The 22,657-nt window shown below is 38.1% G+C and overlaps 1 protein-coding gene and 1 long non-coding RNA gene across 3 annotated transcripts in view; both read left to right on the forward strand.

Moving 5' to 3' along the window:
- LOC139075346 (uncharacterized) overlaps nt 1–6,897 on the forward strand; it is a 114,421-nt gene extending 107,524 nt beyond the window's left edge. The window contains exon 5 of one of the 2 annotated variants that reach the window (XR_011525666.1): nt 188–291. This is a non-coding gene — a long non-coding RNA (uncharacterized lncRNA). Of the gene's footprint in view, nt 1–187 lie in introns of both variants that reach the window. The other variant, XR_011525665.1, reaches the window with a different exon arrangement.
- A 14,698-nt stretch (nt 6,898–21,595) lies between these two features.
- Nucleotides 21,596–22,657, forward strand: part of SLCO6A1 (solute carrier organic anion transporter family member 6A1) — a 99,078-nt gene continuing 98,016 nt past the window's right edge. Inside the window, exon 1 of the mRNA XM_070571366.1 lies at nt 21,596–22,164. Coding sequence (XP_070427467.1) covers nt 21,843–22,164 — 322 coding nt within the window. The 5' untranslated portion in view covers nt 21,596–21,842. The remainder of the gene's footprint in view (nt 22,165–22,657) is intronic.

Consider the following 22,657-nt stretch of genomic DNA (forward strand, 5'->3'; position numbering starts at 1 on the left):
GGAAAAAAAAAGGAGGGTGTAGGGGAGAAGAAGATTTTGGACATGCAGACTGCTATGAAAGCACCTTTGCCCAAAAATCTAAGGAAAAAATTTAAAGCAGAGGCTATAAAAATTCTTTGCTGCATCTGTCTATATGTTTGGGTGTATCTATATATATGTTATAAATGTGATATTTTTCTACCTCCAGATGGTATAATTTCTAAAGGAGCTCTGCTTAATTGACTTAAAGTAAGTGCTTACATAAATTATTACTAAATGTAATAGAAACTAACCTAAATGTCTTTCAAATTAACATGATATGAAATAATCTTTGGTAAATGAAAGTTTGTGTGAGTTTGTTGGTTTGATTGAAATAGGTATATCCTCAATTATCAGCATTGGATATGATGCAGACAAGTGGTTTGGGTTTATTAGCCAAATAAGCTTATGCATCTCTGTTAAAAAATTTGTCAGCAAAATAACTTAGAATAATGGCTGATTTTGTCCAATATCTCATGAAGTTTTTGTAGGTCATACAAACATAATTCTTAGAAACAAATAAATTAAATAGATGTGAAAAGATAAAAGTTTTTGTGTGAACTTTTTAACAATAATTATATGTCATGGTGTATATATTAAAATAACTTCAAAACTTTTGGTGATTTGAAATCTTAGAAGTTTGTTAAATTAAGTTAAATAATAGAAATTTACTGAGTATCTAGGTCATTTCCACATAAGATAAAATATTAGACATTAATTACTAATGGGTTTATCTACTTTTGCCTTCTTATTACAGAGAAACTAAAAGATGTTTGGGCCTATTAGTAAACATATATCTTGTATTTTATAAAGATTGTACTACAACGTAGTATTTTTCCAGAAATTATAAAAAGTGTTTATGAATTTGCCATAGAATGCTAATGTAAAAGAGAGTTTATAATTGCTTACTTCTTAGTTTTTACTGAAAATTAAGATCTGTAGGGGTTAAGAATTCTAATTGATATATATGATTAAAGCTACTAAAAATTAGTAAGGAAAACATCTTTGTCTTCAAGGAAAGTAAGATGCGTGTTTACAGTGAAGAAGGTATAAGGAGAGGAAATATTTTTGTCTGTTTTGTTAAAAAGGATAAATTTGCCCTAAAGCACTAGGGAAAAAAGAAGACATAGAGCAAATTCTGAATGTGAAAGAAAATTATAGAAGGTTTGTGAAAAAGTAACCTTGAGAAAAGAGTTTTATGCATGATAAGCTGGCTAAGATTGGAATAAATTTAATTAAGTAAATAAGTTTTAACTTGAAAAGTAAGCTGGTACAAAATTAGAATTTGATTTTCTCTTTCTTAAAAGGTTAATTTTCCTAGACTTTTAGTCAGCTCTTGATAATGAGTATATCACAAGTTTTGTTACCAGACCAAACGTGGGTCCCTTCTTGGAAGCTGAACCAAACTGCACCAGAAACAGTTTTTTCAGAAAGTCCAATTTTTATTTGCAGCATGCAGCAAAGAAAAAGATGGAGACCCTAGGGAATACTTTCACAAAGCTATGGCCCCCAAACACAGTGGGATGGGTATCTTTATTTGGGGTAGGGAATGAATATTCAAAGAAGAAGTTTCATCATCACATGTAGAGGTGGACATAAGCTTGCACATGCATGGTTTGAAATCATGCTTCTACATACATTGCATAACCTAAAAATGGCTGCTTTTCCCCTCCCAAAGGAGGGGAATTTACAATGTTTAGCATACAAGTTACTTTAGTACAGCTCTTGGCCTGTCTATGCAGGCACCATTCTTGCAGTTGTGTTCTGGACTGGCCTGGTCTGATTCAGCACAGCTGGGTCCATGGCGGTTGTCACCTAGAGCTTCTTCTTGAAACATAGCTGAAAACCACATAAGCTCAAGCCCCAAGGTGTTAGATAAAGGAACACCTGCACCTTAGAAGAAGACAAGAGAATTAGGCCAAACATAAAAGTTAGATATTTTTAAAATATTTTATTGATTGATTGATTGATTGATTGATTCATTCATTCATTCTTCTTCTTCTCCCCAGAGTCCCCCAGTTCATAGTTGAATAATTTAGTTGTGAGTCCTTCTAGTTGTGGCATGTGGGGCACTGCCTCAGCATGGTTTGATGAGTGGTGCTAGGTCTGCGCCCAGGATCTGAACTGGCGAAACCCTGGGCCACCGAAGCAGAGTGCACCAACTTAACCACTTGGCCAGGGGGCTGGTCCCCAAAAATTAGATTTAACTCTCTGTTAGAGAAAAACAGGTTAGAGTTCATATCTGAAGACAATTTTTCTTTATTTTTTGGTAAATCTACCTATTATATGTTTTTTCAAAATAATTTCCTATGTTCTCAAAGGCTAAAATCTCTATATTAAGAGAACTAAAGTTTTTTTAAAACCGTTTTTCTTTAATATCTGTTGTCACTTTGGTGAAATGGATGGCGGAGCATTATTTCACAGCAATCAGTGTTTCAGAGCAACACAAGATCACCAAACATTTGATCTTGTTTGACCAAATGTTTTAAAATCTTTTGATATTTTTTACAAGCTTCCCCCAAAATTCAGACGCTAAATAAAGTCTTTCTTTTGACCTGAAAAAACATTTTTTTCCTTTGAGAATTTTCAGAGGGCTTCTGGGACTTCTCAAAGAAATTTGTTCTCCCCGTAAAGAGGGAGCTGCTGAACTAATTAGGCTTGTTTGGTATGCTAAATTGCGTGTGAAGCATTGTCAAGTAAATGATGAGAAACCTTCTTAGGGTATACTGCATAGGTAAATATTATTCGCTATCTTAACCCTGCTACCTTGCTTCCAGCACCAGAGAAGGAAAACAACCATAACTGCATTCCGTTATCTAATGTGGTTTACAGATGTGTCTTACTTAAGTGATAAGCAAGAACATTATCAAGCTGGATATGTTGTCCAGCTTCGAGAATGCCCATTACTTTCTATTAACTCTCCTCACCCAGTGAAAGAGTTCCTACAGGTTCAAGAAATCACCGCAGAAGAATAGAAACAAAGGCGGCAACAAAAAGGGGGAATTTTTGACACCACCATACAGATTTGGTTCCAGCCTGATAACCAACTGTAGTGCCTATTGGAGCACAATTGCCACTGCTCTGACAGATGCATCAATTGCCCATTGGGCACCTGAAAAGATGATTTTTTTGGGAAAACAATATTCTTGGAAATTTTCTCCCACAGTGGTTGATAAAGCATATGCTCGTTGTGTTATATGTCCTAAATATAATCCTGGGAAAACACTTCATGGGTTTCAAGGTTACCTTTCCTTTCCTAAGGGACCCATTGAGGTGTAGCAATTGACCTTTGTTCAAACGCTACCACCTCAAGGATATAAATATCTTAGTAATGATCTATGTGTTCTCACATTGGGTTGAGGCCTTTCCTTGTGGAAGAGTGATGGCTTTGGTAGTAGGTAAGTTATTGGGAAGGACAATTCCTGTTTAGGGAATTCCTACTGAGTTCTTCAGTGACTAGGGAGCTCATCCCACCAGACAAAGGATTAAATCCATTTGTGGCATTTGGCCAATAATACAACATTTCAACTGATGGTACAATCAAAACTCAATTGGCAAAGCTTTCAGAAACATTTAATCTCTCATGGCCAAAAATTCTTCCACTAGTACTTTTTAATCTTGGATTTACACCTTTTGGTAAACATCGGCTGTCTCTTTTTGAAATAATAACGGGACAGCCTATGTAATTAGATGAGGAAATGTATGAACCAACTTTCCTGTAGGGAGATATGTTACATTTTTGCCAGGTTCTCATTGAAGTGCTTAAAAACAAAGACAGGTTGGTAGCTGATTCCTTTCACAGAGCTCCCAGGAGGTGAAGACCTTAAGGATCATGGGCTATAACCTGGAGAATTTATTTATTGGAAGAGACATCAAATAAAAGACTCTCTGCAGCCCCATTGGAAAGAACCATAACAGATACTTTTAACCAATCCATGCACTGCAAAATTAAAGGGCATAGACTCATGGATATACATTTCCCATTAAAAAAGTCTCCTTTGCCTGAGTAGATTTCAATTCCTGTTTCTGACACTTGACTTCAACTGACCAAGACAAATGCCTCCAAACCAGGATAAGAAGACAGCATCTGTTGTAGACAGCTGTCCCAAGACTCCGGACCAGGCCTGTATTCCCAACCTTATATCTCCTCACTTAACCCCTTGTAATGCTGAAAACATACACCCATTTTCTAATAGCTCCATTTAAGATTTTCATAATACTCTCATACTTAAAGAAAGTGATTGGTTTGGAACAGACTGGTCTTGAAGCCCAGGCATTTATTGGGTGGCTCCTAAAAAGAACTCAGTGGTTTTGTGGAACAAACCTTTGCCTTTGGCTACTGCCTGTATGGCTAGGATGCCGCACCTGGGTTTCCCTTGGATGCAGGGAAGGATTTGCCCTGAACTAACAACTGTTGCCAATCTTCCTCTCCTTAAGGACAGATGAGCATGTTCAGTGTTCCACTGGTATGACCACCTAGCAGCTATTATTTGCTCCTCTTTGGGGCTAGAAGATGTCATACATCACATTTTATATTTCAATTACATATAGAAACCCTGACTAAATTTACTCAACAAACCCTTAATGATAGTCAAGCAGGAATAGCCATATTAAATATTGAAATGTCTTTAATGAGAAGGGCTGCCCTTTAAAATAGAATGGCATTAGATATTTTAACTGAATCTCAAGGCGGTATGTGTGCAATCATTTAAACCGAATGCTGTGTTTTTATACCTGATGAATCTTCCAATGTGTCATATCTGCTAAAGCACATAAGAAAGTAGGTGAATGCCCTCAATGACCCTACACCTAGACTTGATTTGTTTAGTTGTCTCCCTCCTGGTATTGACTTCCATTTGAGACTCAGATTTCAATTCCTATTTATATTACTCCTTGGAATTCTTGTATGATTCATAATATTCAAACTAATTATTGTTTTCTTTACTCAGTGTTGTAAGACTGGCATGCAAGCTAGAGTAATGATTGATCAGCAACTTGAGATGGTTGACTGATCTTACAACCCTGGACAAATCTTCTTTTCTTATTAAGGCTAGGCCTAAGGATTTATTTCTAAGCTAATCATTTCAAGTATTGGATTACCTGTTCTATAATTGTTATAAACAATGTAACTATAGGAAGTCATGTAAAAGCACATGTGAATAATCTAAAAATAATTGACAAATTACATAACCTATGAAATACTTTCCCTGTTAAGATGTACTTCTATGCTTGTCCAATATATCTGACTATTTCGCCCCAACATGGATACCTGGGCAAATAAAAGCCTAGCACCAAGTGACATGATGGGCCCAAGGCAGGCAGCAGCCACCCTGGTACTGAGGGACAATATTTTGATCAGCAATGCTTCCCATCAAAAGATTATTGATAAAAAGGGGAAAATGACAAGAGATTTTCACATATTGAGGTATATGGGTAACTATTTGGGTTCAAAACTGATTTGGCTTGATCTAAGAAGCCTGATTTATGGCCTATCAAACATACATTATACATGTGAATAACCATTAAAGAATGCACTCTCTTAAGATAAAATGTGTACTTCCCCTCCTACACCTTATTGGTAAGGCCCTATTGGTAATGCCCGGATTAATCCCTTTCCTGACGTCATGGTCATGTTGACCTGCTAATTTTTAACTGAATATCTCTTTGAAACTGTGATGAAAATGTATCCTGGGTGTGTTTAATGTATGTTCTTTGTTCTAAAAAGATATGAGACTGTACTGAAAACCACGCTTCTCCAGAATACCTTTTAAGGCCTTCCCAGGTTACAATACTCACTCTGGCTCATAATAAACTCACCCTAATTTTAATTTATAGGTTGGTTATGGATTTTTTGCATCCACATTTCTTGGCATAGTTGTGGCAGGATTTCAGAGAAACTCACTGGAGACCACCTGGAATCTATACTGAAGTAGAATTTGGTACCAATAGGGGCCCGCTGAGCCCCTCTGGGTCACTGGATTCTTCAGGTGACCCTGGTGAGTTCTCCTGAAACCCAGACCTCCTTATTTTTTTTTTTTTTTTAAGATTTTATTTTTTCCTTTTTCTCCCCAAAGTCCCCCGGTACATAGTTGTGTATTCTTCATTGTGGGTTCTTCTAGTTGTGGCATGTGGGACGCTGCCTCAGCGTGGTCTGATGAGCAGTGCCATGTCCGTGCCCAGGATTCGAACCAACGAAACACTGGGCCGGCTGCAGCGGAGCGTGCGAACTTAACCACTCGGCCACAGGGCCAGCCCCCCAGACCTCCTTATTTTAAGTCAATGGTCCAAGAGTTTATCTGAGCTGTTTCAAACCTTAAGACTAGGTGTGTTAAGCAGGTACTGGTACATACCCTAGGCCAGAGGAACCTAGGGGAATTTCCTAGGCCAGGGGAGCCTAGTGGAAACTTTGGAGTGAATAGGGCAGTCTGACCTTTTAAATTTGGCTTTAATTTGGAAAGAATTGTGTTTATATAAAGTCTGAACAAACTGCTTGACAGAAAAGTGACAGACTGAATGTGTTCAGCTCTGAAGAAGAGGGACATTGCTCCCCCTGGCCAAAGGCATTCTCAGGTGACTGAGAACCTCAGCAGGAGTGTTGGAGGGTCAAATCCTCACGATGTGTAGGGATCCTATAGGGAACTCCACTATCATTCATGTTAATTAATTAAAAGCTCATCCGGGGAGTCATATGAGGGTTGGTCACCCGAGCTCTGAGCCCCCATGGTGGGTTTAGGCTGTTGGTGGGAGAAACTAAGGCATGTAAGAGAGTGTTTATGACCTTTCTTTAGGGAGTAACACTCACAAGCAACACACTTCTGACCCACTACACTGTCCCTAGGAATTTTTCAGACTTTACAGCAGAACAAAATCAAAAGAAAAGAGGGAAATTGAGCTTCTAAAAGCCAACCAGTTCCAGAATGGGCAGCCTCACCTCCAAACTCCAGCTGGCTTCATGCTGTGACTTGCAAGTGCTTAACGAAATAAGCGTCACTATAAATGGCTGGCAAGATGACCTGGGATAATTTGAAATTACAGTGGCTACTGTAGGGCTCCTTTTTAAGAGCCAGGTAACAGAGAAATTTTTAAAGAATCAAGCTCGCCAACTTCCAGCACAATTGCTCAAACGAAAGGTTCTGGAAGCTGTAAATATTTATTGAGAGCAGCAAAAAAATATCTTACCAAGCTTGTTTCATGTCCTGAGGGCTTAGCTTAATAATTGTCAGGCTAGAGGTCCCAAAATATGGTCAGACAAAATGCAGTTGCACCCCATTTTGTGGTCAGAGATAGACAGAGAGAAGCGTTGGTTGCACTCCATTCACAGCTAAGGGTCCTACCAAACTGCACCAGCCTCAGGGGAATTACGTCAGCTCTTAGAAGGAATGTTCCAATTAGATAAGATGATTTAAGAAGTTCACTTAAAAGCAAAGGCTTTAAAATTCCAAAATAATCTTATTGAAAGTTTTGTTGCAAATAGAAAATTAAGTTATAACTAGTACTTAAAGGAAAATATTAGGCCATGACTTTTCTATTCTTTGAGTTAATGAGACTCTGATTTTCTGGGAAACTGCTACCTTAAAGATTACTGGAACTGTTCAATACTGCCAGGTAGTTACTGTTTGTCCTGGCTGAAACCTGACAAGGTGTTCGAAAGGATTTAGCCACTTAGGATCAGAAATTTGGCCATACTGGAAGCTGATATTCAGAGCCTGATAGGAATCTTCTTTCCGGGCCTTCTTCCCTAAGTTAAAATAAAACTAAGCATCCAGAGGGGAAAAAAGCAAATTAGAGCGATACGGTTGGACAGGTAGAACAATTGTCCTCAATTTACAAACCCTTGTAAGACTGGAAAAGCAGTCCAAGAGGCAGTTCAGATTCCACCCAATTCCTTTATCTCAAAAAGGATTATGGCCTTGCCTCTCTGGGAACTGTAATCTATCTCATCACCAATTCCTAAAACTGAAGAAGAAAAAAAGGGAAAAAGGCCAGAAAAATGGCCACAAGAGCATCCTCGCTCCAAGTCTAGCATCTTGAGTGTCTTCTCTACAAATATTAGTAAAAAGGCTTAAAATAAAATTTTGATTCATAACTAGTGTATTATTGTACGTGATTCATTGGCAGTAATTTTAAAACAATAAGTGTGGACACTCTGTGTACATGTGTCTAAATGTATGTTATATGTGTGTGATACCTCCGGATGGTATAATTTCTAAAGAGCTCTATTCAATTGGCTAAAAGTAAGTGCTTACATAAATTCTAAGTGTAATAGAAACTAACCCAAATGTCATTCAAGTTAACATGATAAAATTAATCTTTGGTGACTGAAAGCTTATTTAAGTTTGTTGGTTTGCTTAAAATGAACATGTTTTCAGAGTTGTCAGCATTAGATATGATACAGACACACAGCATTTTACTCTATGTTTATTGGTCAAATAAACTGATGTTGTCTCTATTACAAAACTGGTTAGCAAAAATAGTAACTTAAAATGATGACTAATGTTGTCTAATGTCTCATGAAGTTTTGTAGGCAATATAAATAATTATTGAGAATGAGTAAGTGAAAAAAGACAAAAGTGTTGGGTGAACTTTTTAAAATAATTGTGTGTTTTCTAGAATATAATATTTTTGAGTAACTCTACCTAAAAGAAAATATGTTATGCATAAAATAATTATGGCGTGTATATTTAAAATAATTTCAAAACCTTTTGGTGAGTTGAAACCTTAGAGTTTTATTAAACTAGGTTAAATGATAGAAATTTATTGAGCATCTAGGTCATTTTCAAATAAGATAAAATACTGAAATATTGTCTACTTTTGGCTTCTTATTACAGAGAAACTAAAAGGTGTTTTGGTCTATTAGTAAACCTGTCTTGTATTTTATTGAGAGATTGTACTACAAAGGTAAAATGTTTCTAGAAATTTTAAAAGGTGTTTATAAATTTGCCAAGTCCCAAAATGCTGATGTAAAAGAATGTTTATAACGGCTGTCTTGGTTTTTACTTAGAAATTACGGTCTCTAAGGGTTAAAAATTCTAATTAATATATGTAATTAAAGCTACTAAAAAGTAATAAGGAAAACATCTTTGTATTCAAGGAAAGTAAAATGTGTATTTTCAATGAAGAAGGTATAAAGAATGGAAGTACTTTCTTTTGTTAAGAAAGATAAATTTTCCTCAAAGTACTAGGGGGATAAAGAAAGGCATGGGACAAATTCTAAATGTTAAAAGGAAGTGACAGAGATTGATGGAAGTAAAACTCTGAGGAGTTTTGTACACAGTCAAGTTGGCTAAAATTGAAATGAATCTAATTAAGTAAATAAGTTTTAATATAAAAAGTAAACTGGTACAACAATTAGAATTTGGCTTTCTCTCTTAAAAGGAGTAATTTTCTTAAACTCTCAGTCTGTTCTTGATAAAGAGGTTATGAAATGTTTTTCTTTATTTTTGAGCGTTTCTACCTAAAAGGCAGAAAATGTACATTTTGTTAAAATAATTTCCTATGTTCAGAAAGACTGAGGTCTCTCTATTAAGATTTTCTGACTGTTCTAACTCACTGTTTGCCCCTGACCGTTTCTGTTGTTACTTTGAATAGATAACTGAGTATTGTTTTGCAGTAAGAATTGTTTCCTATTTGAACAAGTGTTTTAAAACCTTTTGATATTTTTGACCAGCTGCCCCCCTCCCCAAATATTCAAATCCTGAAGAAAGGCTTTCTTTTGACTTGGAAGAAGGAAGGGAATTTCTTTGAGGATTTTCAGAGGGCCCCTGAGACTCCTCAAAGAAATTTGTTCTCTCTTTCTATAAAAGAGGGGATACTAATTAGGCTTGTTTGGTATGCTAAACTTCATGGGAAGCATTGCCAAGTAAACGATGATAAACCTTCTTAGGTTACATTGTGTAGGCAAATATTATTCACTATTTTAACCCTGCTACCTTGCTTCCAACATCACAAGAGGAAAAGACCACAGCTGCATTCTAATATTTAATTGGTTTACAGATGGGTCTTACTTAAATGATAAGCAAAGATTTTATCAAGCTGGATGTGCTGTCCAACCTCAAGAATGCCCACTACTTTCTATTAACTTTGCTAATCCAGTAAATGATTTCCTTCTATAGGCTCAAGAAATTGCTATGAAAGAAAAGAAATAAAGGTGACAACAAGAGGGAGAAAACAATGCTTTTAGATGCTTTTTCCCACAGTGGCTCATAAAGCCTATACTCATTGTGCTATATGCCCAAAATATAATCTAGGGAAACTATTTTATGAATCACAAGGCCGCTTTCCCCTTCCTAAGGGATGCTTTGAGATATGGCAATTGGACTTTGTCCAAATGCCACCATCTCAAGGATAAATGTATCTTGTAATGATATGTATGTTCTCACATTGGGTTGAGGCCTTTCCTTCAGAAGAGTGACAGCTTTAGGTAAGTTATATTGAAAAAGATAACTCCTGTTTGAAGAATTCCTACTGAGTTACACAGTGACCAGGGAAATCACTTCACCAGACAAATAATTAAATCTGTTTGTAACATTTGGCCAATAATGCAGCATTTCCACTGTGCTTACCATCCCTGATCCTCAGGATTAATGGAACGAACTAATAGCACAATCAAAACTTAATTGGACACAACTAGAATATACAACTATGTATGGGGGGGCTTTGGGAAGGAAAAGAAGAAGAAGATTGGCAACAGTTATTAGCTCAGGTGCCAATCTTTTTTTTTTAAAAACCCGACTTGGAAAAGCTTTCAGAAACATTTAATCTCTCATGACCAAAAGCTCTTCTGCTAGTGCTCTTCAGTCAGATCTACTCCCTTTGGTAAACATTAGCTGTCTCCTTTTGAGATACTGACTGCATGGGCTATGCAATTAGGTGAGGAAATATATGAACCGACTGCTTATGGGGGATATTATTTTGTTATCAGCGTCCCATTGAGGTGCTTAAAAGAAATGAAAAGTTGGTAGCTGATTCTTTTCACAGAGAGCTCCCAGACCTTAAGGATCGTGGACTATAACCTGAAGAATTTATTTATCAGAAGTGGCATCAAATAAAAGACTCTTTGCAGCCCTGTTGGAAAGGACCACACCAGGTACTTTTAACCAATTCATGCGCTGCAGAATCAAAAGGCATAGACACATGGATTCACATTTCTTGTTTAAAAAAGCCCTCTCCACTGGGGCCGGGCCAGTGGCGCAGCGGTGAAGTGCACACATTCCACTTCGGTGGCCCGGGGTTCACCGGTTTGGATCCCGGGTGTGGACATGGCACCGCTCAGCATACCATGCTGTGGTAGGTGTCCCACATGTAAAGTGGAGGAAGATGGGCACGGATGTTAGCTCCGGGCCAGTCTTCCTCAGCAAAAAGAGGAGGATTGGCAGCAGTTAGCACAGGGCTAATCTTCCTCAAAAATAAAATAAAATAAAAATTAAAAAAAAACCCTCTCCACTTGAGTCAGTTTCAGTTCCTATTTCTGATACCTGACTTCAACTGACCAAGACAAATATCTCCAAACCAGGATGAGAGGAAGGTAGCATCTGTTGTAGACAGCTGTCCCAAGACTCCAGACTAAGCCTGTATTCCCAACCTTGTATTTCCTCATTTAAATCTTTGTTATGCTTAAACTGTATACCTATTTTATAAGTGTTCCATTTAAAGTTTCAAAATACTATCATACTTGAAGAAAGTGACTGATTTAGAGCAGACTGGTCTTGAAGGCCAGGCATTTATCGAGTGGCTCCTAATGGAACTCAATGATTATTCGGAACAAATCTCTGGCCCTTGCTACTTCCTGTATGGCTAAAACACTGCACCCTGAGTTTACCTTAGATGCAGGGAAGAATTCACATCAAGCTAACCCCTGTTGCCAATCTCCCTCTCTCTAAGGCCAGGTGGGCTCATTCAGTGTTCTGCTGATATGACCACTGAGCAGCTAGCTGTAGTTGTTCCTTCTTTGGGGCTAGAGGATGTCATATCACATACAGAAGCCCTTAACAGTAATCAAGCAGGAATAGCCTTATTAGATACTGAAATGTCTTTAATGAGAAGGCTGTCCTTCAAAATATAACGGCCTTAGATATTCTTACAGCATCCCAAGGTTAATATATATCATTCAAACTGAACGCTGTGTTTTCAAACCTGACGAGTCCTCCAATGTATCATCTCTGCTAAATCACATGAAAAAAAAAAGTGAATGCCTTAAGCCATCCTATACCTGGTCTTGATTTGTTTAGTTGGCACCCTTCCAGTATTGGCTTCCATTTGTGACCTGGATTGCAATTCATATTTCTATTACTCCTTGGAATTCTTGTATTCAAGCTATAGTAATGATTGCTCAGCGTCTTGAGATGGTTGATTGATCTTACAACCCTGGATGAATCCCCTTTTCTTATTAAGGCTATGCCTAAGAGTTCACTTTAAGCTAATCATTTCAAGTATTGGATTACCTGTTCTATAATTTTTATAAACAATGTAACTATAGGAAGTCATGTAAAAGCACATGTGCAATGTTTGTGGGATAATCTAAAAATAATCGACAAATTACATAACCTACGAAACACTTCCCCTATTAAGATATACCTCTATGCTTCTCCACTATATCTATGTCCCTCCAATGTGGATAACTGGGCAAATCAAGGAAATAAAAGCCTAGCAACAAGGGACATGATGGACCCAGGGCAGGCAGCAACCACCCTGGCACTAAGAGACAATATTTTGATCAATGCTTTCTATTGAAAGATTATTGATCAAAAGGGTAGAATGACAAGAGATTTTCACATATTTAGGTATATGGGGTAACTATTTGGGTTCAAAACTGATTTGACTTGAACTAAAAATCCTGACTTATGGCCTCTCAAACATACATTGCACATTTGCTTAACCACTAAAGAAAAGAATGCACTCTCTTAAGATGGGAATGCATACTTCCCTTCCTATACCCTATTGGTAATGCCCTTTTGGTAACGCCTGGATTAGTCCCTTTCACGACATCACAGTCATGTTGACCTGCCAATTAGCAACTGAACACCTCTTTGAAATTCTGATGAAGATGTAACCTGGGTGTGTTTAACGTATGTTCTTTGTTCTAAAAAGATATAAGACTGTACTGAAACCCATGCTTCTCCAGAACACCTTCTAAGGCCTTCCGGGGTTACAATCCTCACTCTGGCTCAAGTAAACATACCTCAATTTTGATTTATAGGTTGGTTATGGATAATTTGCAGTGACACACAGTTATTCTAGTGAAAAACACTATAGGTGTGGTTGCCCTGACCTTCTAGCACATGCTCTCTCTTACAGTGAAAAGGACATATTTTATGACTGTCACCTACTGCTTCCAGTAGTGATTTCCAGACTTACTTTCCTAAGAGGCTAAACTATTTTATTTTTTCTCCTTGGATATTTTAAATATTGTTGGGCATTTAAAATATGACTACATGGCCATACAGTTGTTTCTTTGCATAAAGGATTACTCAAATTACCTTGGAAGCAAGTAAAAGGTCAATAAAGAACAAATCAGAATTAGGGGAAAGGAGACCATCTCTGTCAGTTTCTTTGATAAGGTGTTAGAACTATCCAAGTAAGCAATGCAGTTCAGAATCTAGAAATATGCAGATATTAACAGGTAAAATGTTGTTTGTAGAATCATAGTTTGAAAGTCTAATATTTCTAGCTAAAAATAGTTGTCATAAAATCTTCTGTTCCTGGAATGTTCTTTGTTCTCTGTATAGTTTTCCCAGGATGAATCAATCCAAGGACAATATTTCTCTGATTTTATCTTCACTCCAGTAAAATGCTCAAATATGCTTCTTTAAATATTTCTCTATTACTGGTAATTTTCATGGATTGTAGTCATTGGTTTCTCAGACATCATGTAGCATCCACCTTGTAATCAGTTAATAAAGAAATTAAGTAGTTTATTAATTAATCAAATATTAATTAAATTCTTCAAAGTGCCAAGCACTGTGTCCTCAAGATACTTTCAGTTTGATGTAGAAATATATATACAAATACAATGAGATACTTGCTTTAATGGAGATTTGTATGGTCAAAGTGAAATGGTAGCATGAAGTCTTTGGGGAGTCACAATGAAGTGAGCATAGCTGGAACAGGTCATCATAAAGTCAGTCAGAAGGCAGCAGTCAGAGCATGAAGAGCCTTGCAGATTTATTTCTGAAAATCACAGGTTTCCAAATAGGTTTTAAACTATGGAATTCTTTATTCAGAGAAAATATTGCATAGAGTCTCAATGGGCAAAACAGGTAAATAGATTGCTACTCTGGTTGCAATACTGGAAATCCTCTACTATCATTGGGTCTGAAGAATCCCCAGGAGTTAAGAAGAAGAAGAAATTAAGAATGACTACCAAGACTTCTAACTGAGTGGATGTTGGTGCCATTCACAGAGTCAAGGAATACAAAAAAGTTGGCCTTTGACTCGCTTCTCTAGATTTAGAGTTATTGTTGGCTGCCAAAGCTTCATAAAAGAAAGTATTTTGAAGCTACAAATCCTTGACACTATGAAGCTCCAATGTGGTCTGCTTCAAAATATGAAGTCCCATCTGGCCCAAACTGAGGTTGGGGCCGAATACTGCTCTTATTCTCCTATCCACATCATGTCCAAAGAGGCAACTCCAAATGGAAATGGTAGTCTCTCTTTGATGTTAACTGTTATAGAGCTTCCCAGTGCTTTAAGGAGAGTTCTGTGACAAAGCTACTTGAGTGTTTGCTTTCATACCTCTCTCACTAGGACACAATGATATTTGGTGGGTGTGATAAAGAGGCCAGAGCTTGATCTGAGTAATAGACCTGCAGCCTTTCTCAAAATCATCCCTGCTGTCTGACCCTTAGTCATTTTCCTTGGACTGATTAACATGAAAATTTTCCAGGAGCCTTCTTTATTGCTTGAATGAAAAGAGAACTTAATGGGATCTTAAAATGGAACTCCCCAGACACACTCAGAACCCAGAGAGAATATCTTAGATTGAAGCTGGTACATCGGTGACAGCTAAATATTGTGGAATAGTTAAATTTAGAAACAACTTTTATTTTCAATATCACATGTTAGAATGAACATGAGTTTGAAATTTGAACAGGGCTTTTCAACTTCGATACTATTTACATTTAGGACTGAATAATTCTTTGTTGTGGGAGCTGGTTCTGTGCATTGTAGGATGTTTTGCAGCATCCTACTCCTCACCTTGAGTTATGACAAAGAAAGAAGTCTCTAGATATTGCCAAATGACCCCTGGGGGGCAAAATTGCCACAGGTCAAGAACCCCTGAATTAGACAAATATAGAATTCACAGCTCCTCCTTACCAATGTGTTATCTCAAGCAAAGGGCTTTACGTCCCTGAGCCAGTGTGTCTGAAAAACTGAGTGAAATGCTAAATGTCTAGCATGGTGATTGATAGAGAGTAGGCACATAACAAATTATGGTTTTATTCTTTTGCTTCCTCCTTCTTTTCAATTTTGAAAATCCAACAAGTCACCCTAGATTCTAGAAATGGAAACAAAAACTTACAAAGTTGTTTACCTTCTAGGATCTTTGTGTGGTAAATAATGAGACTCTATTTTGAACTACAAGTAAATTCAAGCAGTAAACATTGGCAAAAAGAATGGTGGTTAACATTTTCTTTTTAATTTTTAAATTTAAATAATTTAAAATTTATTTTTAAATTTTAAATATATATTTTGTAATTTTAATTTACTTTCGTTTATATTGTCACCTCTGATTTTCACAAATCTATGTGAAATAGGTTAGGGAGAATCCCCATTTTATAAGTAAAGATTCTTGGGTTGAGAGAGTTTAAGTGACTTGTCAAATACATTAGATTAATAAGTATGGGAGGTCGATCTTGAGCTAAGATCCCAAATGTAGTACATTTTTCATTTACAATAACTACCTTCTACTAGATTAAATATATGATTTGAATACAATGCTACATATTTAGTTGAAGCAAATATTTTCTTTATTTAAAGATTTATTTACTATCAGGCAATCCAGTTCAAGATTTGAGGGGGATGCAGACAAACTGGTTTGTTTTTTAATTGGTTTTTAAAAAATTTATAAAAGTTATACTTAATTTACCATGTAATAAACATTATGGAAAAAATTACACAGAAGTGTGAAATGGACTTTTGCCCAAATGTACAATTCTCTGTACAAACTCACGAACAAGTTTTATTTTTTTGAAGCCTATGTTTTTAAGCCAAGACTCTACAATAAAAACATGCTCTTAATCATAGAAGAAGCTGCCAAATCGTTAGCTAAACATCCTCCTCTCTCAAGAGAAACCATCCAGTCGCTTGCATAGTAACTACTTTTAATATTCTATTTGGGTAGCTCTAACTGATGGTATTATTTTTATAAATTACTGTTATGACACACTTAAAAGTCACAGAATAGTTTTTGGGAATCAAGTGAGAAATATTAGGAAATGGAATACTAAGATATTAAATGAAAAGAAAAGTAGAAGTTCAAAAAATACATTAAGTCAAACTGTATTCCTATAACTTTGAAAAAGTTATGAAGGATGTAAAAGAAAATGGTATTTATTCCCAAAATAAGGACAGATGAGAAAGGTCTAACCAGTTAACTTCAAAACTCACTGACACAAGGAAAAGATTTTTGTTTTTAAATTTTAGTTTAACTGAAGAATTTTAGAATTCTTTTTGTGACTAGCTTGAGATCTATGCTACTCCTTTTGTTAGAGAAGGAGAGGAGAAAGGTCCTTAACCAAAACTACCTGGGAATTTCAATATAACAAAGATAAATTTGACAACTCAATGTAAGCTGCGTAGTCACTCAGCTCATCTCAAGCTTCTGGAGCTGAATGCCTAGAGTTCTCTCCAAAGATTATCACTGTCAAATGAAAAATGATCCAGAAAATGTGCAGGGAGGGAGAATGGGTAGGAAAGAGGGAAGAAAGGAGGGAAAAAAAGATAATAAGGGGCCTGGGTAAAGGCAGCTGGTCAGTTTAATATATAGAAGATATATTCGCTGAGTGTTTTCTATACACTAAGAGTATTTTGATGACAGGTCTTTACGAAATAGTTCAACTATCAACCTCATTCTTAACATTACATGTAAGGACAGCAAATAATATTCTGAAAGGTGATATTGCATATAATTCTGAAAGCAGACATTGCCCATATAGGAGCTGTCTTTACCCATAGTTCCTTACTTTATCCCTCTCTTTCCACTTCATTTTCACTTTCTCTCAACTGTGATCAAAATACCAAACCAGTAAGAAGGATGGACCAGGCTAATGTTGAATAGTTCTATTATTATTATTTTTCTTTTTCTCCCCAAAGCCCCCTGGTACATAGTTGTGTGTTTTTAGTTGTGGGTCCTTCTAGTTGTGGCATGTGGGATGCCACCTCAGCATGGCTTGATGAGTGGTGCCATGTCCACACCCAGGATTCGAACCAGCGAAACCCTGGGCCACAGAAGTGGAGCGCGCAAACTTAACCACTCAGCCATGGGGCCAGCCCCTTGAATAGTTCTTATTGGGTTCTTTTAGCACTTTGGTATTACAAGTTGTAGGATTCATATTTACCATTCAAATTCATTCTACATTCAGTTATCCCTAAAGTTGGGAAATATTAGTAATATAACTGTGACAACTCTTGGATTTATTTTCTTAAGCAATATTATGAACATATATAGAAACAGTAATATCTTGTTTTCATAATTCTCTTTCTTGCAGTTGCTATACTATTGTTCCTTCTATGTTCTGGAAGTGTTAGTATAGATTTCATATTCTTTTCTCTGTCCAGTTTTATTGAGATATTATCAACACATAACATTGTATTAGTTCTAAGTGTACAACAATGATTTGAGATATGTATATATTGTGAAATGATTACCATGATTAAGTTTAGTCAACATCTATTATCTCACATAGTTACAATTTTTTTTCTTGTAATTAGAACTTTTAAGATTTACTCTTGCAGCTGGCCCCATGGCTGAGTGGTTAATTTCTTGCGCTCTGCTTCAGTGGCCCAGGGCTTCATCAGTTTGGATCCTGGGCATGGACCTAGTACTTACTGCCCATCAAGTCATGCTGAGGCAGCATCCCACATAGCAGAACCAGAAGGACCTACAACTAGAATATACAGCTATGTACTGGGGGCTTTGGGAAGAAGAAGAAGGAGAAAAAAATTTACTCTCTTAGTTCCCCAGAGGGAGCTTTCTGAGCTCTCTTTTATAAGGGCGCTAATCCTTTTCATGAGAGCTCCACCCTTATGACCTAATCACCTCCCAAAGGTCCTACACCCAAATACCATCACACTGGGGGTTAGGATCTCAATGTATGAATTTTGGTGGGGGTACTCATTTAGTCTACACCAAATTGTCAGTACAATGTTGAATAGAAGTGGCAGGATTAGACATCTTTGTTTTGTTACTGACCTCACGGAGGGAAGAATTCAGTCTTATACGGTTTTAAATATGATACGGAAGTTTTTCACAAATACTACTTATCAGTTTGAGAAACTTCCCTTCTATTCTCAGTTTCTTGAGTGTTTTATCATGAAAGGGTGATGAATAGTTTCAAGGGCTTTTTCTTCATCTATTAAAATGACCATGTGAATTCTGTCTTTATTAATATGGTGTTTTACATTAATTGATCTTCAGATGTTAAACCAACCTTGCATTCCTAGGATAAACCTCACTGGTCATGGAATATAATTTGTTTTTATATGTTGTTGGATTTGGATTGCTAATATTTTGTTGTGGACTTTTCACAGTTCTTGACATATTTCTAAAAGATATTTTGCTGGGTAAAGAATTCTTGGTTGGAGTTTTTTCTTTCATGTTTGAAAGACATGATTTCATTGTATTCCGGCCTGCATAGTTTCTGATAGTATAATTTTTTTAAAAATTTGTTTCTCTGTAAGTTATGTTTCTCTTTTTCTCTGACTTCCTTCAAATTTTTCTAATTAGGATTAATTTTTAGCAGCTTGACTATGATATGTTTAGGTGTGGTGTTTTTTTTTTTTGTATTTTTCTTGCTTGGGGTTTTCTGAGATTATTGTATATGTGGTTCTAAATCTTCCATTAATTTTGTAAAATTAAAGACCATTATATCTTCAAATAATTCTTCTACCTTATTGTCTTTTCTGGTACCTCAATTATACATATGTTAGACCATTTAAAACTGATTTCCAGACATTGTATATAAAATAATATTGGAGACTGATGTATTTACACCTGGAAGTGATGATTCTTCTTTTGTCTGGCTATTAGTGTAGGTTTATCAATGTTGACAGAAGCCATCAGAGTTGATTTGGGTTTTGTTTTTGCTATATTTATCTTCAGTAAGCCACAGGTTTAAAATTCTTCTAATGGTACTGCAGCTCCCTTGTGCTTTGTGTGAAAGCTGGAGCGCTTGAGGTTTTTTTGTCAGTGTTACTACTCCACCCTCAGCTTTCAGCACATCCAGTATGCCTGCACCACAGATGGGGTCTTCCTCTGCTCTTTTGACCCACTTATATTGGTGGAGTGCTATTGCTTTTTACTCATTAAAAAAAAAAAAACACAAAAAAACAAAGCCCATAATGGAAGCAGGGAATAGGTTCCCCTGGTCCAGCCTCAATCTTAGGCCCTGAGTGCCTGAGCCTCAAGGGTGAGACTTTGCCTTGTTTTGGTTGCAGTTCTCGGGAAGCAATGATGTTCTTGCCCTCCATCTTTGGCAGATAGTTTTTATTTCTACCCTTCCTTCTGGTGGTAGCCAACTTTTGGGTTGACTATAAGACAGGATGATTTCTTTCCCCTCCCTCAATGGCAAATGGCTTTTGCTCTGTCCCTCTCCCTGTAACAGCAAAATTTTGCCAGGGATTAGAGGGCAAGAAACTTTCCTGCCTCCAGCCCAGAGGCAGAACCACTTTAGCTTTGCATGCCAAAAGAGTCAGAAACCCAGCCCCGGAGGGTAGGACAGTGAGGGAGCATTCCTGCTTTGCCCTAAGTGGTAGCCTGTCACCTCCAAGTGCTTTCTTCATTGAGGAGGGCTCTCTTGCCCTGTCAAATGGCAAAGATCTGGCAAGTGGGTATCACTTTCCCTTGTTCCTGAGGTTCCTAGGTTTCTAAACCATTATGCTAGCCCTCATTTGGCCTTTAAGAATTCACCAAAATTTCAGGTGTTTTCATCCTATCTTCTTTTATGGTTGTTACCTCTTCCTTTTGTGCTCTGCCAAAGGTGAAACAGTTTGTGCATCTCATCCTTCTTCTGAAGTGTTTGTTAATCTTTAGAATCAATTCACCAGGTTGCTTTGCAAATGTAGGTCTCCAATGGGCTCAAAAAGTGATAATTCTTTATACTACCCAGCTTTTAAAAAAATTTATTTATTTATTCGTGGTTATTGTTAGATGGGGGTAATACTGTGTGTGGCTCTCTAAATTCTGAGTAGAAGCAAAAGTCCTGGTACCATTTATTTTGAACAGAGTTGTCTTTCCCCCTCTGCTGCCAGGAAGTGCCCAGTCTGGTACCAAAGCACAAGAATAAGAGTCCCCTCATTTTCTGACCTCCTAGGAATCCTGTTTCCTTTATGCTCATTAACGTCATGAGCAATGTAAGGGGGCATCATAGTTGAGTATGATAAACATGGGAAAACTAGGGCATTGTTGCTACTTATGTAGTGACCATATATTTGACAAATTAGGTCTCTTAGCACAGGCAAAATAACATTTCCACACACGGATGGGCATATAGCTCTGTGCAGGCAAGCTGAGGCCTTAGGTCAGTGATGGGGTCTGTGGTACCCTCCTCCCCAACTCTTCTTGGTGTTTTTTCCCCCTCTTCTACCGGGCGAGCACTTTCTATCAGCACAAAAACTTGTTGAAGAGCTAGATGGTTTTTGGTAACACAATGTCTGATCCACGGGAGGGAAGATAGTTTCATTTCTCCTTGAAAGTTACCCTTCCCATATATATGGTCTGAATAACTGATAATCCTGCGTAAGGAAAGAAAACCAGTAGGAAGTTGCATTTCCATATTAAAAAAACCCACAAGTTTCATACCCTGCTACTATTATCCTACATTCTTTCTTTTCAGTAAGATTTTCGCACCTGGGAAGGTAAATCACACTTCAGGACCCCTCCCTTTATTTAGGGAGGAAAATAATAATCCTTTCTGTTCTTGGCTAGGGGTAGAGTTTCTTTCTTTTTTTTTTTTATGTGTAAAACACCTCACTTTGGAGCATTCATTGGTACGTTGTTTTATAATCTTTGCTGCCTTTTCCAGATGTGGGAGAAGTGCCTTTTTCATGTTTTCTGATTTCTCCTGGTCCTTCAACAATTTTCAAGCTTCTAGCGAGATTATCCAGTTTAAAAAACACTACAAAAAAAAGCTTGGGGAAATTGAGTGATTGATAGTGCCACTGTCCCATCATTGCATCTTTCTCTTTCCCTGCTTGTTAATGAAAAAGTGTTAAATAAGTACTCACATCCTTTCACTTTCACTGGAATTACTCTTGCACTCCCTGTTAGCAGTTATTAGAATCTAGCAGTACTCCCAGCTTCCCCCCTCCCCCCTCCCCCCTCCCCCACCTTTCCACGTGGAAGCAAAGAAGGAAACAGCTTTGGAAGTTCTTCCGGGGCAACTGTCATCTTCCTTGAGGGGACGTTTGCCTCCTGTCCAAGGAGAACTGTTCCCTCTGGAGGCTCGGGCTGCAAGCGCCCCTGGTGGCCACCACCTCCCCGGCGTCGAAGCCCGGCTGGCTTTTTGGTCGGAGCAGGCGGAGCAGGCCGCACATCGCCTGGGGACAGCAGGCCAGGCCGCCAGCCCAGCGTGAGCCCTGACCCAAGCCTCAGCAGGCCGCCGGGGGACATGGACAAAGCCCTAGTGGACGCGGAGCCCAAGGCCGCACGGGCCCAGCGTCCTGAGAGCACCACGCCCAGGGAGTCCCGGAAGGCCAAGAAAAGACCCCAGCGTTTGTTGACGGTTCCAGCCAGCCTGATTAAGTTGCGGTCTTTCTCAAAGGAAGGAAACGAGGTTGAGGCCCCGCTGCCTGCTCGCAAGAAACGACGAGAACGGAAAGAAAGTTCGGAAGGGTCCTGTGGATGGGGCTGTGTCGTTATTCCCATCTGTCAGCGTTTTAACAACATCTACTGCTTCCTGATTTTCTATTGCACCCTGGTCACCTCTCAAGGTGAGCCCGAGTGGGGAGGGGGTTGTCCTGGGGAGGCGGGCAGCAGCGGCAGAAGGTCGCCTACTTGAGGGAGGCGGGACTGGGATGGGGTGTGTGTAGAGGCCCTGCTTGAGGCGGCTGTCCCCTCTAGTGTTCTCAGGGTGTGCGTGAAGTCAAAGCAGGTTAAACTGGCCACCACCTTGGGTTTGGGCTCCTGTCATTGCTTCACTTCATCGGGCACCCGCTTGCCACAGGGCCCCCTCACAGTGTGGGTGATGGGAGTCTGGCCTCCAGGTAGCCAGCTGGAGGGAACTTGATGATGAATCATTTCAGTTGTTTGATCACCAACCCTGAGAAGTTCAGAGTTGAATCACTTGGGGGATTAAAATAAAGTTGAAAACGGTGTCTGTGACTACCAGGTTGTTTCTACTTCTGCCCACAATTTTGAGACACACTGGCCAAGCCACTTCCCGTTTGGATCTTGTTTCCTCATGTGGGAACCGAGGAGGTGGAG

Source organism: Equus przewalskii, chromosome 13 (genome assembly GCF_037783145.1).
Source record: "Equus przewalskii isolate Varuska chromosome 13, EquPr2, whole genome shotgun sequence".
Lineage (NCBI taxonomy): Eukaryota > Metazoa > Chordata > Mammalia > Perissodactyla > Equidae > Equus > Equus przewalskii.